The 18,270-nt window shown below is 36.2% G+C and overlaps 1 protein-coding gene across 1 annotated transcript in view; it reads left to right on the forward strand.

Moving 5' to 3' along the window:
- MORC1 (MORC family CW-type zinc finger 1) overlaps positions 1-18,270 on the forward strand; it is a 155,481-nt gene that overhangs the window by 36,802 nt on the left and 100,409 nt on the right. Inside the window, 5 exon segments of the mRNA XM_040980917.1 lie at positions 2,852-2,931; positions 3,568-3,638; positions 5,777-5,841; positions 7,933-8,076; positions 10,093-10,247. Coding sequence (XP_040836851.1) covers positions 2,852-2,931; positions 3,568-3,638; positions 5,777-5,841; positions 7,933-8,076; positions 10,093-10,247 — 515 coding nt within the window.

Consider the following 18,270-nt stretch of genomic DNA (forward strand, 5'->3'; position numbering starts at 1 on the left):
CTCATTGTAAAAGAAAATCATGGGGAAAAAATATCAAGCTACTATTGCAACTTAGATTTTATAGGTGTTTCTTTCCTTTGGTTCATTGTAAAATTTACCTACAAATAAAGCTACGAGCATCAGGTATGAAGTTAGTTATTGTGATTTGAATTAGTTATTGAACTGCTGAAGTAGGTAATATAGGATATTGGTAATTTTTTGAGGTATCAGTAGGTTTTTTTAAACAGTTGTCTTTTCTTGCAAATAACTTGATGTTAAGTCTTTCAAGTTCTTAAAAGTAATCCATCTAGCTACACGTTTCATTAATCTTGAATGCATATTCCCTTCAGACTTCTCACTGAGGGGGAATCCTGTATGTATGTTATACATAATTATGTATTTTATATATAAATTTATATAGATATATAAGCCCTAGCCTTTATTATTGAAATGTGTTGTACAGTCTATGAACTGGCATAATTCTCATTATTTTAGTACATTATCATCGTTAATTCTCAAAACCAACCCTGGGTATAGATACCATCCTCATTTGGAGATAAGGAAGTGAAATCACAAGATAAGAAGGAATTTGACTAGTGTTATACTACTAGTAAGTAATATGCCTTGGTCTTTAACCAAAGCAGGTGGACACCAGACAGCTCAACTCCTAATTAATAATAAATGTATTCTGCTTTAAATACTTCTGTATTGTTTCTTTTGAGGTAATGGAAGGGAATTTTAAATAAGCAGGCCACAATCAGACTCCAACTAGAAACATTTAAATTATACATGACCTTCTAGTACCTAGTGAAGAATTTGTATTACTGCTTACATTGTCTAAAAGTCAGAACTTATGATGACAATTTTAAACAGAGTTATCATTTAAAAGCTATCACTATGGGCGTACATTCAAAGGTTGGCAAACCTTTTCTAAAAAGGACCTGATAGTAAAGATACAGGTGAATTAATTCTTTCTGCTTTTTACAATTCTTTTCTTTATACAGTCCTCTCCAAATGGAAGAGCCACTCTTAAGTTTCATGTTGTAGCAGAATGACAAATCACTAAGTTTGGTTGTATTTGCCTACGCCTGGCATAGACTTGTTTGCACATATTAAAATTTCTCTTCTGTCTGACTAACCATCTCTCTCTTTTTTCTAAAGATTTATTTTTATTATTTTTTTTATTGGAAAGGCAGATATACAGAGAGGAGAGACAGAGAGGAAGATCTTCCATCGATGATTCATTCCCCAAGTGAGCGCAACGGGCCGATACTATGCCGATCCAAAACCAGAAACCTCTTCCGGGGTCTCCCACGCGGGTGCAGGGTCCCAAAGCTTTGGGCCGTCCTCGACTGCTTTCCCGGGCCACAGGCAGGGAGCTGGATGGGAAGTGGGGCCGCCGGGATAGAACTGGCGCCCATATGGGATCCCAGGCGTGCAAGGCAAGGACCTTAGCCACTGCGCCATCGCGCTGGGCCCCAACCATCTCTTTTTTATATGTTGTAAAATGTTTTGGTTTTGAGGAATGATCTACAGTTCCTTAATGATCACTTACTGAACACATGTGAAAACTTTGTTAGGGTTCTCTAGAGAAACAGAATCATTAGGAAGTATAATGAGAATCCTATAAGAGGGAATTTATTGTGAAAATTGTCATGAGACAATCTATTGACTACAAGTTGAAGGCCCAGAACGTCAGTGGTGTAACAATCTAAATTTGAAGGTCTGCGAGTCAGGGCAGGCAACGGTGTAATGAGACTGAAGACTTGAGAAGCTGGGATTCTTATGTCCTGTGGTGGGGGAGCTGGATGCTTTATCAGATGCCGAGCTTGCAGATTAGTCTTCCTCTCACCTTTTTTGATGTATTTGGACCCTCCATGGGTTGGATGATGCTTGTGAGGGTTGACCTTGTTTATTAAATCTGATTCAAATACCATCACTTCTGGAAGAGACTCACAGGTACACCCAGAAATAATGCTTCATCAGCTGTCTGGGCACTCCTAGCCAGGCAAATGGAACCATAGATTGTCTAAACATCGCAAATGTAATATGCTGGTGAGCTGCTGACACTATGAGGATTGGAGGCAAAAGCCTCAATGAAATTGAGCTTTACAGAGATCAGACTGGGATATTAACATTCTCAGATCAAGTACTTTTCTGGGATGATGTTCTTTCTATAGTTTAAACCAGCATTTAAACCCTCATTCCAAGAAATTCCTGTAACAGAAACACATACTTTTCCTGCATTCAGAGCTACTGTATGCAGGCTTTCTGACCTATCCTGTGTTCTCTTCGAGTTTGTGCATATATACTATGTAAGTTTTTCCTTTGCTTTGAGTGTTCTCAGCATCTTTGCTGTCACTAAAATGGCCAACTTTGAAAAGAGGCTTATCAAACAAGGAAGTAGACTGTGTACTTTCAGTAGTTTAAGATGATACGTTAATGTGGTTTTGAGCATTTTATTTACAGATAATTATTTGGAGATAGGCAGGAACAGTTTATCCAGTGTCAGTGATGATTGAGTAAGAGGATTTTGTATTATAACTAGAAACTGTTAACAAAGCAGTCTCGCAAGCACTCTTTTTAAAGAGTCTTATTCTGTTTTACATTGGTAAGTGAATGATTATGTGGACAAAGATTTTTCTGATCTCTCCTGAAGTTCTCTACCAAAATCAAAATTGGTAAGTGTAAAAAGGCAAGGACTTTCTTCTCAGCTATAACTCATAATTTACCAACTGGATGTAACTTGTTCAGTGAATCTTTTTTAAGAATTATGTGTCTCTAGAGTATACAGTCTATTGAAAGATTTTCTCCTATGATGTATTTTTAAATGATCATCTCTCTTTATCACATTCTTATCTTTTCCTTCCAGAAAGTATCTGTATGTCACATCTTCCTTTAAAGGGGCACTTAAAAATGAAGCTAAAAAGGCGGAGGAAGAAGTAAAGATTGGTATGTAATTAACCATGGCCTATGTGTTATAGTTCATTGTTTCAGCAAATGTTATCAGAGCACTCATTCTGAGATGCACATGATTGCAGGCATCACAGGAGCTGTCACAATTAACCCAGCATGATTCCCACCTGTACGCACTGTGGCCACAGACTCTTTATCTCTGGGTCTGTTGAATTATATTATCATTATTGCTATCATTATGATCCTGAACACATTTAGAATTTGATACATATCAGTGCATATTGGTACAAATTAGGCACTGGTTTTCATGGTAATTTCAGGGCACACCATGGCATTTAGTTTAAGGAGAATATTATGCCCATTCATTCATTTTTTAGTGGCAATAAAGTTACATTTCCTCAGTCTTCTGGGACTGACAAAAGTTCTATATCCTTACTTTGTGGCTCTGAGTTATAGATTCAGTAATGACTTTTAAGTTTAATCCTGTGAATGAATGTGCTGTAAATTGACACGCATAAGAAAGAAAAAAGCAATGGAAAGAACACTTAACATGTGCAGAGCTGTGAAGAGACTGTAGAGTTTTTTAAGATGAAAATGTGTATGTCATTTTCTCTGGTCACAGCTACATGTTTCAAGGTTGCTTGATAAAAGTTCACTCTCTTCTGTTCGCAGCTGAGCTTGCGTTGAAAGAAGCACAAACCAAAGTAAACCATCCGGACACTACTTCTTTGTCTCCTGCCAAGGTACAAGATAAGAAGAGCACTCTTGTGAAATGGCAAACAGTGTCATTTGCTTTTTGCTGTGCATACTTGTCTCTGATCGTTTACCTCTTAAACGTTTAAACACAGATGGACCCAGAAGACTAAGTTGATTTTTAACAAAATAAATAAGTGCTGAGAAGGGAGAAGAAACCTAGCCAGTCAGGAAGAGTGAGACAGCAAAAGCTGAAATAGAGAACAAAGATGCATCCCACGTGGGGTGCCTGTGAACAGTGGGGTAGAGCATCACAATTTCCTCACAGTTAAACAGACAGCAATACTAGAGAAGGATAAAATAATGAAAGGCTAGCAGAAAACTACTCGCTCATCAAGTCTTCTTGAAAAAAGTCTGTTCAAATTATAGCTCCGTGCGGACCCAAACAAATGTGAAAGCAAGGAGAAGACTAATAAGCCATCTTTCTTTTTAGAACTAGGAATCCTGTACCGTAATTATCAATATTAATAACAAAGCTTCCAGCTTACTAAGCTCTTTTTTTCATGAGTTGCTCTGCACAGTTCATAAACATTCTCTTCTATCCCTGCAAAATGCCCCTGAGTGAGGTGTTATAAAATTCTATTGTTATTAGTTATAATTGGTGGCAACTAGGAGAAATAGAATATGACTGTAGGACCTGCATTGTAAAGTTGCTAAATTTTAACCAAAAAAATATGGCTACAAAGATTTTTCTATCATAATGAATCATTGAAAAACATTTTTTTTTTTAGTGCAAAAGGATAAGTAGGAATAATGCAGAGAAAGATGCCCTCTTTAACCATTCTTGCATCAACTTTTGTGGACTAAATATATGAATCCCTCAGTGATTTTCTCTTAAATTTCCAAGGTCCAAGGCTGTGTTTCCTAACAGCTTTCATATGCTAAGGTCTTTAGTAGGGGATAAAATCAGAAAGTAGCACGTGATAATTCCTCAAAGCCAACTATGCATTGCTTTCTCAAAAGACTTTTAATTTTTTTTCCTCTTCATGTGTTGTTGACATTTTGGATTGTGTTTTATATAAAAGTAAGTGTACTATTGATTTTTATAGTTTATGTTTTTAAAACTTTGTCTCAAATCAGCTACCTTCCTTTGTGTCTTTGAGAATGACTGAAACCGATTGTCCCCATTGGGTCAGGACCTCGCTTTCTTCTTGTCCTAACAGGTTGTATCACGCTGCCCTTTTTTGCTGTGCTGTGAAGGGCACTGAGGGGAAGGTGGGGAAGTCTTTGACCAGCTGGCTTTGGTGTTCTGATGCATCTTGGTTTCTTTAATGTAGGGAAGGGGGCAAAGTAGGATGTACTGAACTTTTGACCTCTGCAATTCTTTTGTGCAGTAGAATTTTGAAATAAAATAGTTACCAGTCATTTTCTATTTTCTTTTCCTTGAAAGACAATGAAAATACTGTTAGTTTAGTGGTATGCTTCTAAAAACAGATGCCCATGTTTCATAGCAAGTGAATTAAACACAATAAAAACTTATGCTTATTTGTGAGAACTGTATTAATGAATTGTTCCCTTCCTCCCTGTCTGGAGAGGACATATTAGAGACAGGGTAATTAATTAGCTGTATATCAAATTATTAAAAGAGTAGATAAGGAAGATGACTGGCAAAGGTATTGGTGCACACTTCAAGGCAAAAACCCTAGGGATGAATTATCCTTGTAAAGGGAGAGGTATCCAGAACTTGTTCTAAAAGACTTTTTTTGTTTATTAATAAAGGTTTTACTTGCTTTCTCTTCCTGCCGAAGTTTTAATCATCACATAGTTGTGCATTTCCAATTTTCACAGACAAAAAACCACAACCATAACTCACCCAGGTTTTCATGTAATTTGTGTCAAAGCCATTGTGACAATATAAGGGATATTCTTTTTTCCTCTAAAAGGCAGAGAGGATATCTGAAATGTGCAAAAAAAGAAAACTGTAGGCTAGCGTTTTTTTAATCTTCTTAGCTTTTGGAGCTTAGTCATTTGTCAAGTGCTTGTTGAGTATCTTCCATGGCAACATTGCATTAGACAATGTGACCTAGCATTGTTACTCTTGAAGCATTTGGATAATGGGTTAATAAGAAATTCGCTTTTCATTACTTCAGCGGCTTAATGTCCTCCCTCTACAAATGTTCTTTTCTAGTTTGCATTACAGAAAGCTTTGGAGGATGTAGAGGCAAAGCGTAAGAATCTTAGAGAGAAGCAGAGGTAAGACATGAGGTTTTCTGTTTGCAGGAATCCTCTACAATGTTAACTTCTAAAGACAGATGCAGTAGTTGCTTTGACAATTTCTCTTTTGCTTCTTGGGATGTTTCATTATTATAATGTTAATACTTCCAAGGTTCCCCAACAAAAATGGAAAATATTTTTAAAGTATACATTTGCATATGCACAAGTATGTCTCAGTTTTAGTAAAACTTTTGAAAAAAAAATGAACACCTAGTTCAGCCTTTGGATGAAAATACATAGATGAGCTACTACGGGAGTCAGCTGACAATTTCACTGCCCCTGTGTGTCCTGTGTACTTGAGGGTTGCTTCAGTTCTCTTCCCTGGTGCAGTAGCTGAAAACTTAAGATATGAAATAGTGTTCCAGTTAGGGTATCATTTATATATCCAAAATAGAAATGGCAAGGGTAGGTTATCAAAACCACCTATTTTTTTGATTGACTTACTTTTTCCAGCTAAAATGCTAAAATTATTATTTTATCGAAGTGTGATCAGACTTTGAAAACTGTAATATCTCTGAGAAATTCCTTTCTTAAGGAAGTATTTTAAGGATTCCCCTTTTTGTTGGTCAGTTGTGCCCTGTCACAAAGCATATCTTTTCTCAAAACAAATTTGTAATTTTACTTATGCATTTTTCAAAGTAATTGACATTGATTCATAGAAGTTTTAGTTGACAGAGAAATCCCTCTTTAAATTCTTTAAGAAGAAAAATCCTTCTGTTGACTTGCTTGTAATCATAGTGAAATGTATTGAAAGTGACACATTGGTATCTTAATAATAATAATAATGCCAGTTATTTTGAACCTGTTTTCATAGAAAAATTCTGCTTCAAAAAACCTGAAGACAGTCAGGCTGTCACTCAGCACCACAGAACAATGTTGTCATAACTTAAGTGCTCCGTGCTAGGATCTGTTTTAAACAGTTGGAACTTTGTATTGTTGAAGATTTGGGATTTCATTACTAAATAGAGATTTCTAAAAAAAAAAAAAGTACTATCTATATGTCTTTTGCTTTAGATGTGCATATATTTAATAAACAAGTATTAATCCACATTTTCTACCCGAGAGAACCTCATGTTCTCTGTATCCAATTGGAAGGACTAATAGAACATCATTGTCTTTTTTATGATGTATGCAAGTAGTGAGTTCAGTAAGTTTGTTGCATCGCATGGTCATGATCTGAAATGTAAAACCATGGTTGGGGAGTCAGGACAAGGGCAGGGGAAGAATTTTATATGGGTACCATTCTTGATTTTGAATGGAAAATACCACTTGTTATGAATCTAACCTGTACCAGGATTATAGTTAACATTCTGCTTTCAGTCCTCATGAGATAACTTGTGGCCAGGTAGGAGGAATTCCCATGTTTGAGGTGCAACAGAAAGATTTAAGTAGCTCATCCATAGTTACAATTGCTAGAAGATGAGCTTGTATTATAAGTGAGGGCTGCCTCTCATGTCTGGGGCACTTTTCAGCAGGCTATTGTTACTATCATTGTTCCTGTCACAGTGTACTGTTCATCAGTAAAAGTCACCTAGAGTGGTGTGGAAGGACAGTCAGAAAACCAGGTGTTCACTGTCAGTGGCTTTGTAAAAGTGATGTATTGGCTTTTATCTGTGTTGTTTTGAAAAATTTTATAGAGAGATCAAAAGAGTGTATTATAGCATATTCAAAGTTGTGTCAAATGTTTGGGGACCTGAGAACCTGCTAAAATGTAGAAATCCAAAGTCAGAAATACCTAAAATTTAAAATAGTCGACTTGTTACTTTTCAGTGTATGTTGTAGATAAGTTAGCATCCAAGAACTCTTGACATTGTCTGATTCTTGTAAGTTTTAATTGGCAGAGATATTTTGGAAGCAGTGAACATATTTGACTGGTGTAGTTATTGATGTTATTGCTTGTACAGAATATGAGGCTGTAGAGTGATGCCAAATATATACAGTGGGCTTTGCAAAACATCTGAATATCTTATTACAGATCATTCCTTCCATGTTTACCTTCTGGCTTTATTTATGAACAATTTTGTAAACTATATACTTTTTTAATAAAAACTTTTCCAAATATAATTCTAGGGCATTAAAAAGAACACAAACACTCTCCCTGTTTTTTGGAGTGAATATAGAAAACCTAAATCAAGCTGGAATGTTCATTTATAGTAATAACCGTTTGATCAAAATGTATGAGAAAGTGGGTCCACAACTGAAACTGAAGTCCCTGTAAGTATGATTTTGTTTTCAGATGCACCCACAGGAAGTGAGAGATGACATTTGGATTCTGTCTGTGGACTGAGATGATTAATCATAAAGGGAGCAGGTGTCACATCCTTTCTTCACGTTTCCTGTCAATGACAATGACTTGCCTAATTTGTAATATCAATGAAGCTGCATCTGTGCTGAAAGAAAAAAGCTTGTTTTTGCAAAAAATTTTCAGTGCATTTCCTGGACAGATTTGGTGTTTTACCATTATCTGATTTAAAGGCAATGCAACAATATCAAATCTTTGGAGAGAAAGGAAAAATCTACAATCTTGTAGGGATGTTTTCTTCCATTTTATGTATGAATTCTTGCCAGTTACTTGCATAAGCATGTGTTACTAAACATGTTTCCTCATTTGGAGCATAGAGTAAAACATTCTGGTACTTTCCCAATGGTCAGAAATCCTACAAATCCCACAAGCAGCTTTCATCAAGTATGTAGAATCTGAAAAGGAACCACAGGATAAGACAAGAATCACCAGTATAACTATGACCAGTAACATTGGTTGGGAGCGCATCTATGAGCTTTCATCCTCACTCCCAGTCAACTTATTCATTTTCATTCAACAGGTGCTTCTATAGTAGTGACATGTGCAAGATGCTATCATAAATGAGGCAGAGAAAGACCTACTTTGTCTTGCCAAGAAATACATAAAGCAGGGAAAGGAACACGATTACAAACGAAATTATAAAAATATATGAATACAGCAAGAATGGTCTTTTAAAACTTAACTGACTCTTTTGCTTAGAATCACAGTCCATTTAGAACACAATGGCTGCCTATGGTTTTGGTGATCTGTTCTCTGCCTGGCTTGAGGACTTCACTCTTCGTCATCCCCTGTTCCTTGTGTCTCCTAGTCTCATCCTTGCTCAAGGGCTTCAAATTTACAAGTCCCTCTGCCTGGATCCTCCTGTCCCTGAATCTTACTGATGGCCCTAACATGCCATTCAGGCATGAACTCTGAAGTCCTGGCCACAAGAAGCTCTTTCATGATTGTCTAATTAGAATTGAACCCTGCCATCAGTCATTTCCATATGTTGCTTTTCACATATTATAGAACTTGGTATATTTCCCTTAATATCATTTATTATTATCTGAAATGATGTGCATTTATCTGTTTATTAGTGCTTTTTGTGTGTCATAGCTAGTAGAAAGAAACTTTATAACCTTGGACTTTGTCCTTCCTGTCCATCAGTGTATTCCTGAGACAGAGCCCAGTGTTAAATTTGAAAGAAAATGAATAAATACATAAAAGGAACAGTAGAAACCAAGTGGGAGGTGTCCTGGAAGAAATAATGTCCCTAATTAGATTTACAGGATGAACAGTGAAGGGAAGTCAGTGTACTTGAGAAAAGTAGGGAAAGATATGATGGGCAGTGGGCCCAAACTGGGAAGGCATGACTTGTGCACCTGGCCAAAGGGCAGTGAGTCAGGTGTCGGATACTCCTCCTTAAAATGGGTTATCTCCAAGAAGGATTCAGCTACACACATGTGCAACTGAAAAAAAAATATTGGAAAAAATCAAGTTTATTAATTAAGCTAACAACATTTAGCTGTTTACCTTGTGAGTAATCCATTCAACCTCAGATGAAGGCAAAGAAAGGTCCTTCCATCCAGTGCCAGAAGGAGGATTTTGCCAGTCCATTGCAGGAAGGCACCATTGTTAGCATCCCCTGTTGAAAAAAAGTCTCTGCTTCTCACTGCGCTGAACCCTTTTGTAAGGTGATTGGAAAAATAAGCATAGGATTTTAGTAGTGATATGCTAAATTAATTTTGTATTTTTTTTCTCAACAGAATTAATCTGAGATCACTATAGACTTTGGATATGAAATTTAAGTTGTTAAAGTTTGACATGGTTCACACCAAGTGAATAAGTTTGTTTTTAAACACTAGTGATTTAAAATGACAAGATACATTTGACTTTTCTTTCTTAAGCCACACTTAACAAAATACATAATATTCATTTATTTTCTTCAGTCTTGGTGCAGGGGTTATTGGAGTTGTTAATATACCTTTGGACATCTTGGAGCCATCTCACAATAAACAGGAATTTCTCAACGTCCAGAAGTACAATCATCTATTAAAAGTTATGGGACAATATTTGGTCCAGTACTGCAAGGACACTGGGATCAGTGAGTTTTCATTGGTCATAGTATATTATTTAAAATTTTTTATTTACTTAAAAGTGGAGTTGTGAAAGAGGAGGGAGGAGAGAGGGAAGAAGGTGGTGGTAGAAACAGAAAGGGAAAGAGATACATATGACAAATGTAAAAAGAGGAAAGAATGATATATTATGTAAAGTTATAATTCAGTGAAGACAACTTCTATAAATATCTGTGTACTGGAAATATGGATTCCCTCCCTTTTTTTTTTAAAGCTAACTTCCACATATAAGAGAAAACAAACTGTATTTGTCTTTCTGTGTCTGGCTTTTCCATTGGCATGGTGCATGCCAGTCTGTCTTGTTGTTGTTCTTTTATGGTTGAGTAATGTTATATTTGTTGTATGCATATATTATTTTTTAAATTTATTTCTTTTATTATTTTATGATACAGTTCTATAGGCTCTGGAATTTCTCTCCCCTCTTCCCAAGTCACGCCCCCCCAACACATACACATAGGCACACACTGATCAGTCATCAACTGGTGTGCACTTAGTTTGATCCCATAGCTTTGTCATTGTGAATACTGCTGCAATAAGTATAGGAGTTCAAGTTTCTTTCTCTTAAAAGATGTATTGTTTTTATTTGAAAAGAAGCATTACGTTGAGAGAAGGATTGAAAGAGAGAGATCAGGAGCTTCTTCCATGTTTTCTACATGGGTGATTCCTCATGTGGATACAGGACCCAAGCACTTGGGCCATCCTGCCCTGCCTTCCCAGGCACAGTAGCAGGGAATTGAATTGGAAGAAATCAAACTGGCATCCATATAAGATGCTGGTACCACAGGCAGAGCGTTTGCCTGCTATATGCCATGGTCCTGGCCCCATGTATCTCTTTCTTATGAAGAGGGCATTTCCATTGATATCTTTCCAGAGCTGGGACAGCAGGGTCAAATGATAGATTTATTTTTAGATTCTTGAGGATTCCCTATGTTTTTTTCCATAATAGCTTTACTGCTTTTCATTTCCAGTAACAGTGTTTTGGTCTTTCATTTTGTACGTATGTTTGCTAACATTCATTTGTTGACTTTTTTTTTTTTTTGGTAGTAACCATTCTTTCTGGAGGAAGATGATCGTGGATTGACTTGTATATTTCTTATGACTAGTGATACAGAGCATTTTTTTTATGTGTTTGTTGGTCATTTGTCTTTTTACCTTTGAAAATTGTATCCGAATAGGACAAATATTGTGGTACTGTAGGTTGAGCCACCTGGAGGATCATGGAAGGCATGGGTTGAGTTCTAGACTTCTGAGTTCAGGCTGGCTCAGCCCCAGCTGCTGTAAGCATTTATGTAATGAATCAGTGAATAGAAGATATTCTCTCTTTCTCTCTTTTTCCCTCCCTTTCTTTCTCTGTCATTTTGTCTTTCAAGTAAATAAATATGGACATACATAAAAACAAAACCATCTTCAAATATTATGCCTGTTTCTCAACTGGATTGTTTGCTTTGTTGTTGAATTTTTTGAACTCCTTATATCCTGGATAGTAATTGTTAATCAGATGCGGAGTTTGCAAATATCTTCTCCCACTCTGTTGATGGTTTCTTCACTCTATAATTTCCTTTGCTGAGCAGAAGCTTCTTAATTGGTATAATCCCACTTGTCTGTTTTTGCTTTTATTGCCTCTTCTTTTGAGGTTTTATCCAGAAATAATCATTGTGTATGTCAGTGTCTTGGGTAATATTTGTTTTATTTTTAAAGATTTATTTATTATTTTGAAGGAATTAGAGAGTGAGAGAGAGATATTTCATTTACTGTTTCACTCCCCAAATGACCACAATGGCTACTGTTATACTGTTTTGAATCCGGAAGCCAGGAGCTTTGTCTGGCTCTCCCACATGGGTACAGGGCACAGGCACTTTGGCCATCCTCCACTGCTTTCTGGGCACCAGATTGGAAGTGGAATAGCAGGGACTCAAATCAGCTTCCATATGAGTTGCTGGCATCACATGTGGTGGCTACCTGCATGCTGGTCCCAGTGGAATATACTTTCTAGCATGTAGTTTTTTTTTCTTTTTTTCTATTTAAAAAAAAGATTACATTTTTTTTTTTTTTGCAAAATGTACTTAAATTTGTAGGATGTGTTTAATCAAGTATCTCTGATCTTTTTTGTTTTTCACTTTTGTTTTATTTGAAAGGAAGGGAAACAGAGATGTTCTGTTTGTTGGTTTATTCCCCAGATGGCACAACACTAGGGCTAGGTCAAGCCTTAGTCAGAACAGTGGAATTCAGCCTGGGCTGCAGAGACTCAAGTATCATAACCCTAGCTTACACCTTTCAAGGTACACATTAGCAGATATGTGGGACTGAGACTCAAACTACATACTCTGATTTGGGTATCTTAAACGGCATCCTAACTGTTGTGCCAACTTATTTAAATTCTGTGATAATTCTTGTACAAGAGAACACCATTAAGGATTTGAAATTGTGTTCAACACTCCATTTTCCCTCATGTTATCTTTGTAATTCTTTCCTTGTCTTGCTCATTCTTAGTGTAAGGAGTTAAATCTTCAGAAAGAGGTGAATGTTAAATTATCTCCTTCCAGACCATACTTGGGGATGTTGTACTTAGTCCTATTTATGTGGATAGAGTCTGAATTCTTCAGCCTGCTGTGTGGCAATTACCATAACAGTTCTACTCAACAATCTAGAGTCGGCAGCCTCCTCTGCAACTCTATGTAATTTTCTATTCCTATCCTAGTTATTTCTTTTTAAAATGCTGTTTAGTTAAGAGGAAGAGAAAGCTGGAACATTGCCATGCACTTGCTCACTACACAAATGCCCTCAACCGAGCTGGGAGCTAGAAACTCGATATGTACTCCTTGTTGAACTCCTAGCTCCCAGCTTGAGCTGTCACCGCTGCCTCCTAGGGTCCAAATTAGTAAGATGGTGGAATCAGGTACTGGAAGTGGAGTTTTAGCTCAGGTACTCTGATGTGGAAACAAGTGTTGATCAGTTAGGTTAAATACCCACTCTCTGTTTTATCCAGAACTTTCTTGACAGTTGTGATTAAGTCCAAAATAGCTAAGATATTTGTATTTTTACTATTAATCATTAGTGATATTGTTTTCTTAATTCTGTATTTGTCTATGCATTGATTAAATGTGTAGGATACCTTAGGATACTCACACAAAAATGTTCCACAAGGAAGACAGAGAATGGAGGAAGGGCAGCAAGCACATGTATTTGTCCCTGCTTCTCACAGCTTCATCTTCAAACTTCATTAACAAATTGACTCAAGTAATCAAGTTTAGAATTGATAGTCTCAGTAACTTTTGAGGAGATTGCCCTTCAAGGTCTTTGCTCATTAGTTCCCTTAGGAATGACCATAGTTACATGATACTTGGCATATACTCTGAAAGCCAGTATTACAGCTCACATAATTTTGATGAAAAAGTATTTGGGAAGATTTTTTCCTTATAAATAAAAGATGCAATCTTCATATTTGCTGTAAATCTGATCTGTTTCTGTGGAAAATTTGGCCCTAGTAAAAATCGAATCAGCAGAAAGGGAAATGGAGAGGTAATGACTTTGTGTCATTTATCAAATCTGCATTTAGTTTTGGCACTGTTGATGCTAATACACTCAGAAATATGTTCCTTGCCCACGAGTCTGACTCTACCTCACGGACTGCTGTTCTGTTTTCTGGAGCTTTAAATATCCTTAAAATAAAATGGAAATATTAATCATGAGCTCTGGAGAGTAAAAGGTGGAAATGAGAAGAAGGGGGAAACGTTAAATGAAATTTGGATTTGAACAGAAGCAATTATGTGAAAATGTAGTGCTATACCCTTCCACAATGGCCAAGAGGTGAGCTGATCTGCTGAAAGAAAATCTATCCTGCAGTAAGCATAATGGTTCCCAGCAGAAATCAAATTGTAAATTTTTCATTGACAAGAAAGCTAATGATTTTATAGTCCAGTTACCGCTAATTCCTTTTATCTCCTGACTGTTAAGCCTGGCTGAGGACATGCTATGGAGGGAGAGTGTCAACTCTGACATAGACAACAAATCCTTGTTCAGTTCTGTTTGACAGTATGTCTTTGTATTAAATCCCAAACTATTTCTCGTATGTTCTTCTTTTCATTCACCTGTGTTAGGAATTACAAATCAGACATGCTCGACCCTCTCTCTCTGAATTTAGAATCTTTGGAATGCTACTGTCTGTGTATTTGTATTCATTCAAACTTACAGGTTGAAATCCTAACCCCCAGGGTGATGCTATTAGAAGGAGGCATTTTGGGGAGATGATTATGTCAGCAGAGTCCTTGTGATTAGATTAGCTTCTCCATAAAAGAAGCCTGAGAGATTCCTCACCCCATATGTTGTCTGATTTTCTCTCTTATTATAAAACTGTTAAAGATTAATGCTGAGTTCCCTTAGAGTTCCATGATAGTCTGTTTTAATTCTATCACATTTCTTCCTTTATTAAATAGCTTTAATAGTTCTGTAAAGAAAACTTTCTTTTTATCTATGATTTTGTTACCCAGCGCTATTAGTTAATGGTTTTCAGTGCTTGACAGCTGCAAAACTTTCCACTGTGAAAAAATGGCTTTGAATGAAAGCTTAGTGTAAGAAGCGTTATAGATACAATTAAAACAAAAAAGATACAGATGCTTTCCTTAATTGATTTGTGTGTCATAAATATGTACTCTGTTTAAAATCATTGGTTTTTGTTGGTTCCCAGAAAATCACAGCATGATGCAAAGTTTTATTAGTTTAATCTCTGTTAAAAACAGAAAAATTGCATTGCCAGATTTTTTCCATTTACTTTGCTTTTTATCTGATAATTGGAAGTATCACTATTGATAGCACTTATATATATATTTCTGCCTTACTGCACTTGTATTACTATGATAATGACATTTTCACGTGTATAATGAGGTTTCTTATTAAAATTTCTCAGAGGTCTCCTATATTACAAATAACATACTAAAAGGCCGTTACCATTCTTTTGAATGAAATTCAATAGCATTTCTTTAAGTTTGACTTTCCCTACCATACTTATAGCAAGAAAAGCTCTCTATATGGACTGTAGTAAAGAGTAGGATATATTTAAAATAATCAAAATAATGCAGTCAGTTTTCTGATATAAAACAAGGTGAGTATAGGTAATAACATTGTATGGCATGTGAGATTCATGCTTAAAAAAAGGGGGGGGGATTTCAGCTACTCTTGCCAAAAAGAAAAATAAATAGCTAATTGGTAGATTGGATATGTCAATTTGCTTCACTATATCATACCTATAGGTATAATCTAATATACTAATTTAATTACACACAGAATTTATTTTAAATATTATTCTAATTTATGAAAACTATTCTTGGACATACATGCATTTATATTAATAGGATCAAATGTGAGTTATAGATTTTTGAAAGCATTCAGTAGGCTTCACGTATGTGAATACTAGAACAAAATCTTGGTAGAAAGATCATATGTTCTAACCCAGACACTAGGAAAATATTACCACCTACAGAAACACAGAATTCTTTGTGAAGATAATTTAGATTACTATGTCTGAATGAGAGAATCTGAAAACGTACTCAGAGGAAGGAATTTGACATTGACTACATTAAAAATATAACCTAAAAAATAGAAAGTAACAGTTATTTTTTTTTTCTTAAGGAAAGAACCAGAAGAAACAATTTTCCACCATATTCTTGAATATTGGTCATAATCAGTTCTGCCATTGTTTTCCTTCTTGTATTCTGGTAGAGGACTTTGTGGTTCTAACAAGGAACCATGATGCTGTGGGGACCCTCAGAGCGTGCCAGGCATTTATAATGCTAGCAGAAGTAGGCCTGGCATATTCATTGCATTCCTGTCCTTGAATTCCTGTGCCTATTAGTAATTGCCTAAAGTGACATTAAGCCCTGTAGTTACTTTTGTTAGATTATCTAGCGCTGCTAGATGTAGTTAATGGGTAGTGAAGTATAAATTTTCTCTAAAGTATTTTTAATTAATAATTTAGAATTTTCTGTCATCATGTAATAGGGGGTGGTAATAATAAAAATTTTACAGCCTGCAGATGTCCTTATTCTTAAGGAAGAGGGTGAGCTCTGAAATGGGGATAGGAAAAATGTCAACCAAACGGAGAAAGCTGACACTTCAACTGGATTTAAACAACCTTGCGTGAAGGGGTGATGTGCGCGTGCTAGAGTGAAGGGTAATGACAGATAAGACAGGACTCAGGAGAGGAGGAAGATGATAAGAATAATTTCCTGAGAATGAGTTTGTAATTTTTATCTTGAGATAGGGTGCAGAACTCCTTAGATGCAAAAATCTGATTTAAATATGTTCTCCGTTTGCTTACTGGTTCCTGTGAGTCATAAGCTTCCTTTTTCATCGATAACTATTAAACACTGCTTTAATGCCTTATTACTGAATTGCATTGCTTCTCTTCTTGACTAATTGATTCCTTGATTGTCACTGTCTATTCTGTGGACATACATGAAACTGCTAGCTACGAGAATGTTGTGTTTTTCGATTTTTTTTTTTTTTTGATTTTTAAGTGACAGAATCTAATTGTGAACTGCTCTTGTAGTTACTTGTTTTTGGTAAGTTTAGTAAATGATAGTATTTCTGGTTGCTTTTTTCTTGATTTTATGAGACCCTGAAATAACTAATCAGATTAATTTAATCATTAAGAATGCTCTGCATAAAGTATCACACACATAGCCACAGGAAATTAACTTTCCACAGCTTTTCTCAGATGTTTTTCATAGAAATTGAGACTAATTTTGTGTACATTAATATTAGATTATGGCATTAATTTAATGGGCTTGCTGATTCTTCAAGCAAAAGTCTGAAGATGTGTACTTTTTTCCAATTCTGTGTGTTTTCAATAATTGGCTTTTAAGAAAAGGTTTATTTATTTGAAAGTTACAGAAAGAAAGGAGAGATTGAAAAGAGGAGTCTTTTATTTGCTAGTTCATTCCTCCCAATGATCACGGCAGCCAGGAGTGGGCCAGGCTGAAGCAGCAGCCAGCAGCTCCAGCAGGATTCCCACACGAGTAGAAGGGGCCCAAACACTTGGACCATCTTTTGCTGATTTTCTGAGGCCATGAGCAGGGAGGTGAATAAGGAGTGGAGCAGCTGGGGCGTGAGGTGCATGAACCAAGTCCATCCAGAGTGCTGGTCCCCAGGGCTTAGCTCTGATAGCAGTGAAGTGAATTTTTAAAGAAAACTCAACTTGAGTAGAAGAAAATAATATCATTTTGAATTTAACAAATTTGGGGCTTCCTGCATGATTCTTTTCATAAGTGCATGAAAATATTTAATGCGTATATTAAACATAGCTTTTTTAAGTTTTGAATTTTTACTCTTTGCTTTTCATATCTGGTGAAAGGGCACTCAAAAAGTCTTCCTGTAGACACATTAATACAGACATCAGTTAATAAAGTCTTATATTTAAAGTTATATACTACCTTGTTTGGAGGTCAATCTAAAAAAGCTGATTATTGTTCCTATTGATTTTACCATTTATTACCAGCCTGGGATAGAAAAGAATTTTTATTGATGCAAAGTCTCAGCATGGAGTACTCTCATACAATTCGTAAAATCTCGTAAAATCTCTGTCCTTTGGGATATGTGGATTTTCTTGAAGATCCATTTATTAAATTAAAGAACAATTACTCACACACAGACACTTACATGCAAGTCTTTCATCTGTAGGAGTGAACTAGCATACAGTCACAGTGACTGTGGACAGCAGCAATCCAAGCACTTGGTCCGTCTTCAGCTGCTTTCCCAGCACAGTAATGGGAAGCTGGGTTGGAAATGGAGCATCGCAGACTCTGATATGAGATACCGGCATTGCAGATGATGACTTAATCTAGTGTACCGCCATGGTTGGTCTCAGGTTTTTATGTACTTTTGAGGAAACAAAATTACATCTGTATAAATCTCTATAGACTTAGTGCATGTGGGAAAGGAAAACTAGGTACAGAGGTGATGTTTTTCATCCTAGCGCAATCCTTGTGGCATTCTTAT

This window comes from Ochotona curzoniae, unplaced genomic scaffold (assembly GCF_017591425.1).
Source record: "Ochotona curzoniae isolate NIBS_2020 unplaced genomic scaffold, NIBS_Ocur_1.0 contig_3498, whole genome shotgun sequence".
Classification (NCBI taxonomy): Eukaryota; Metazoa; Chordata; class Mammalia; order Lagomorpha; family Ochotonidae; genus Ochotona; species Ochotona curzoniae.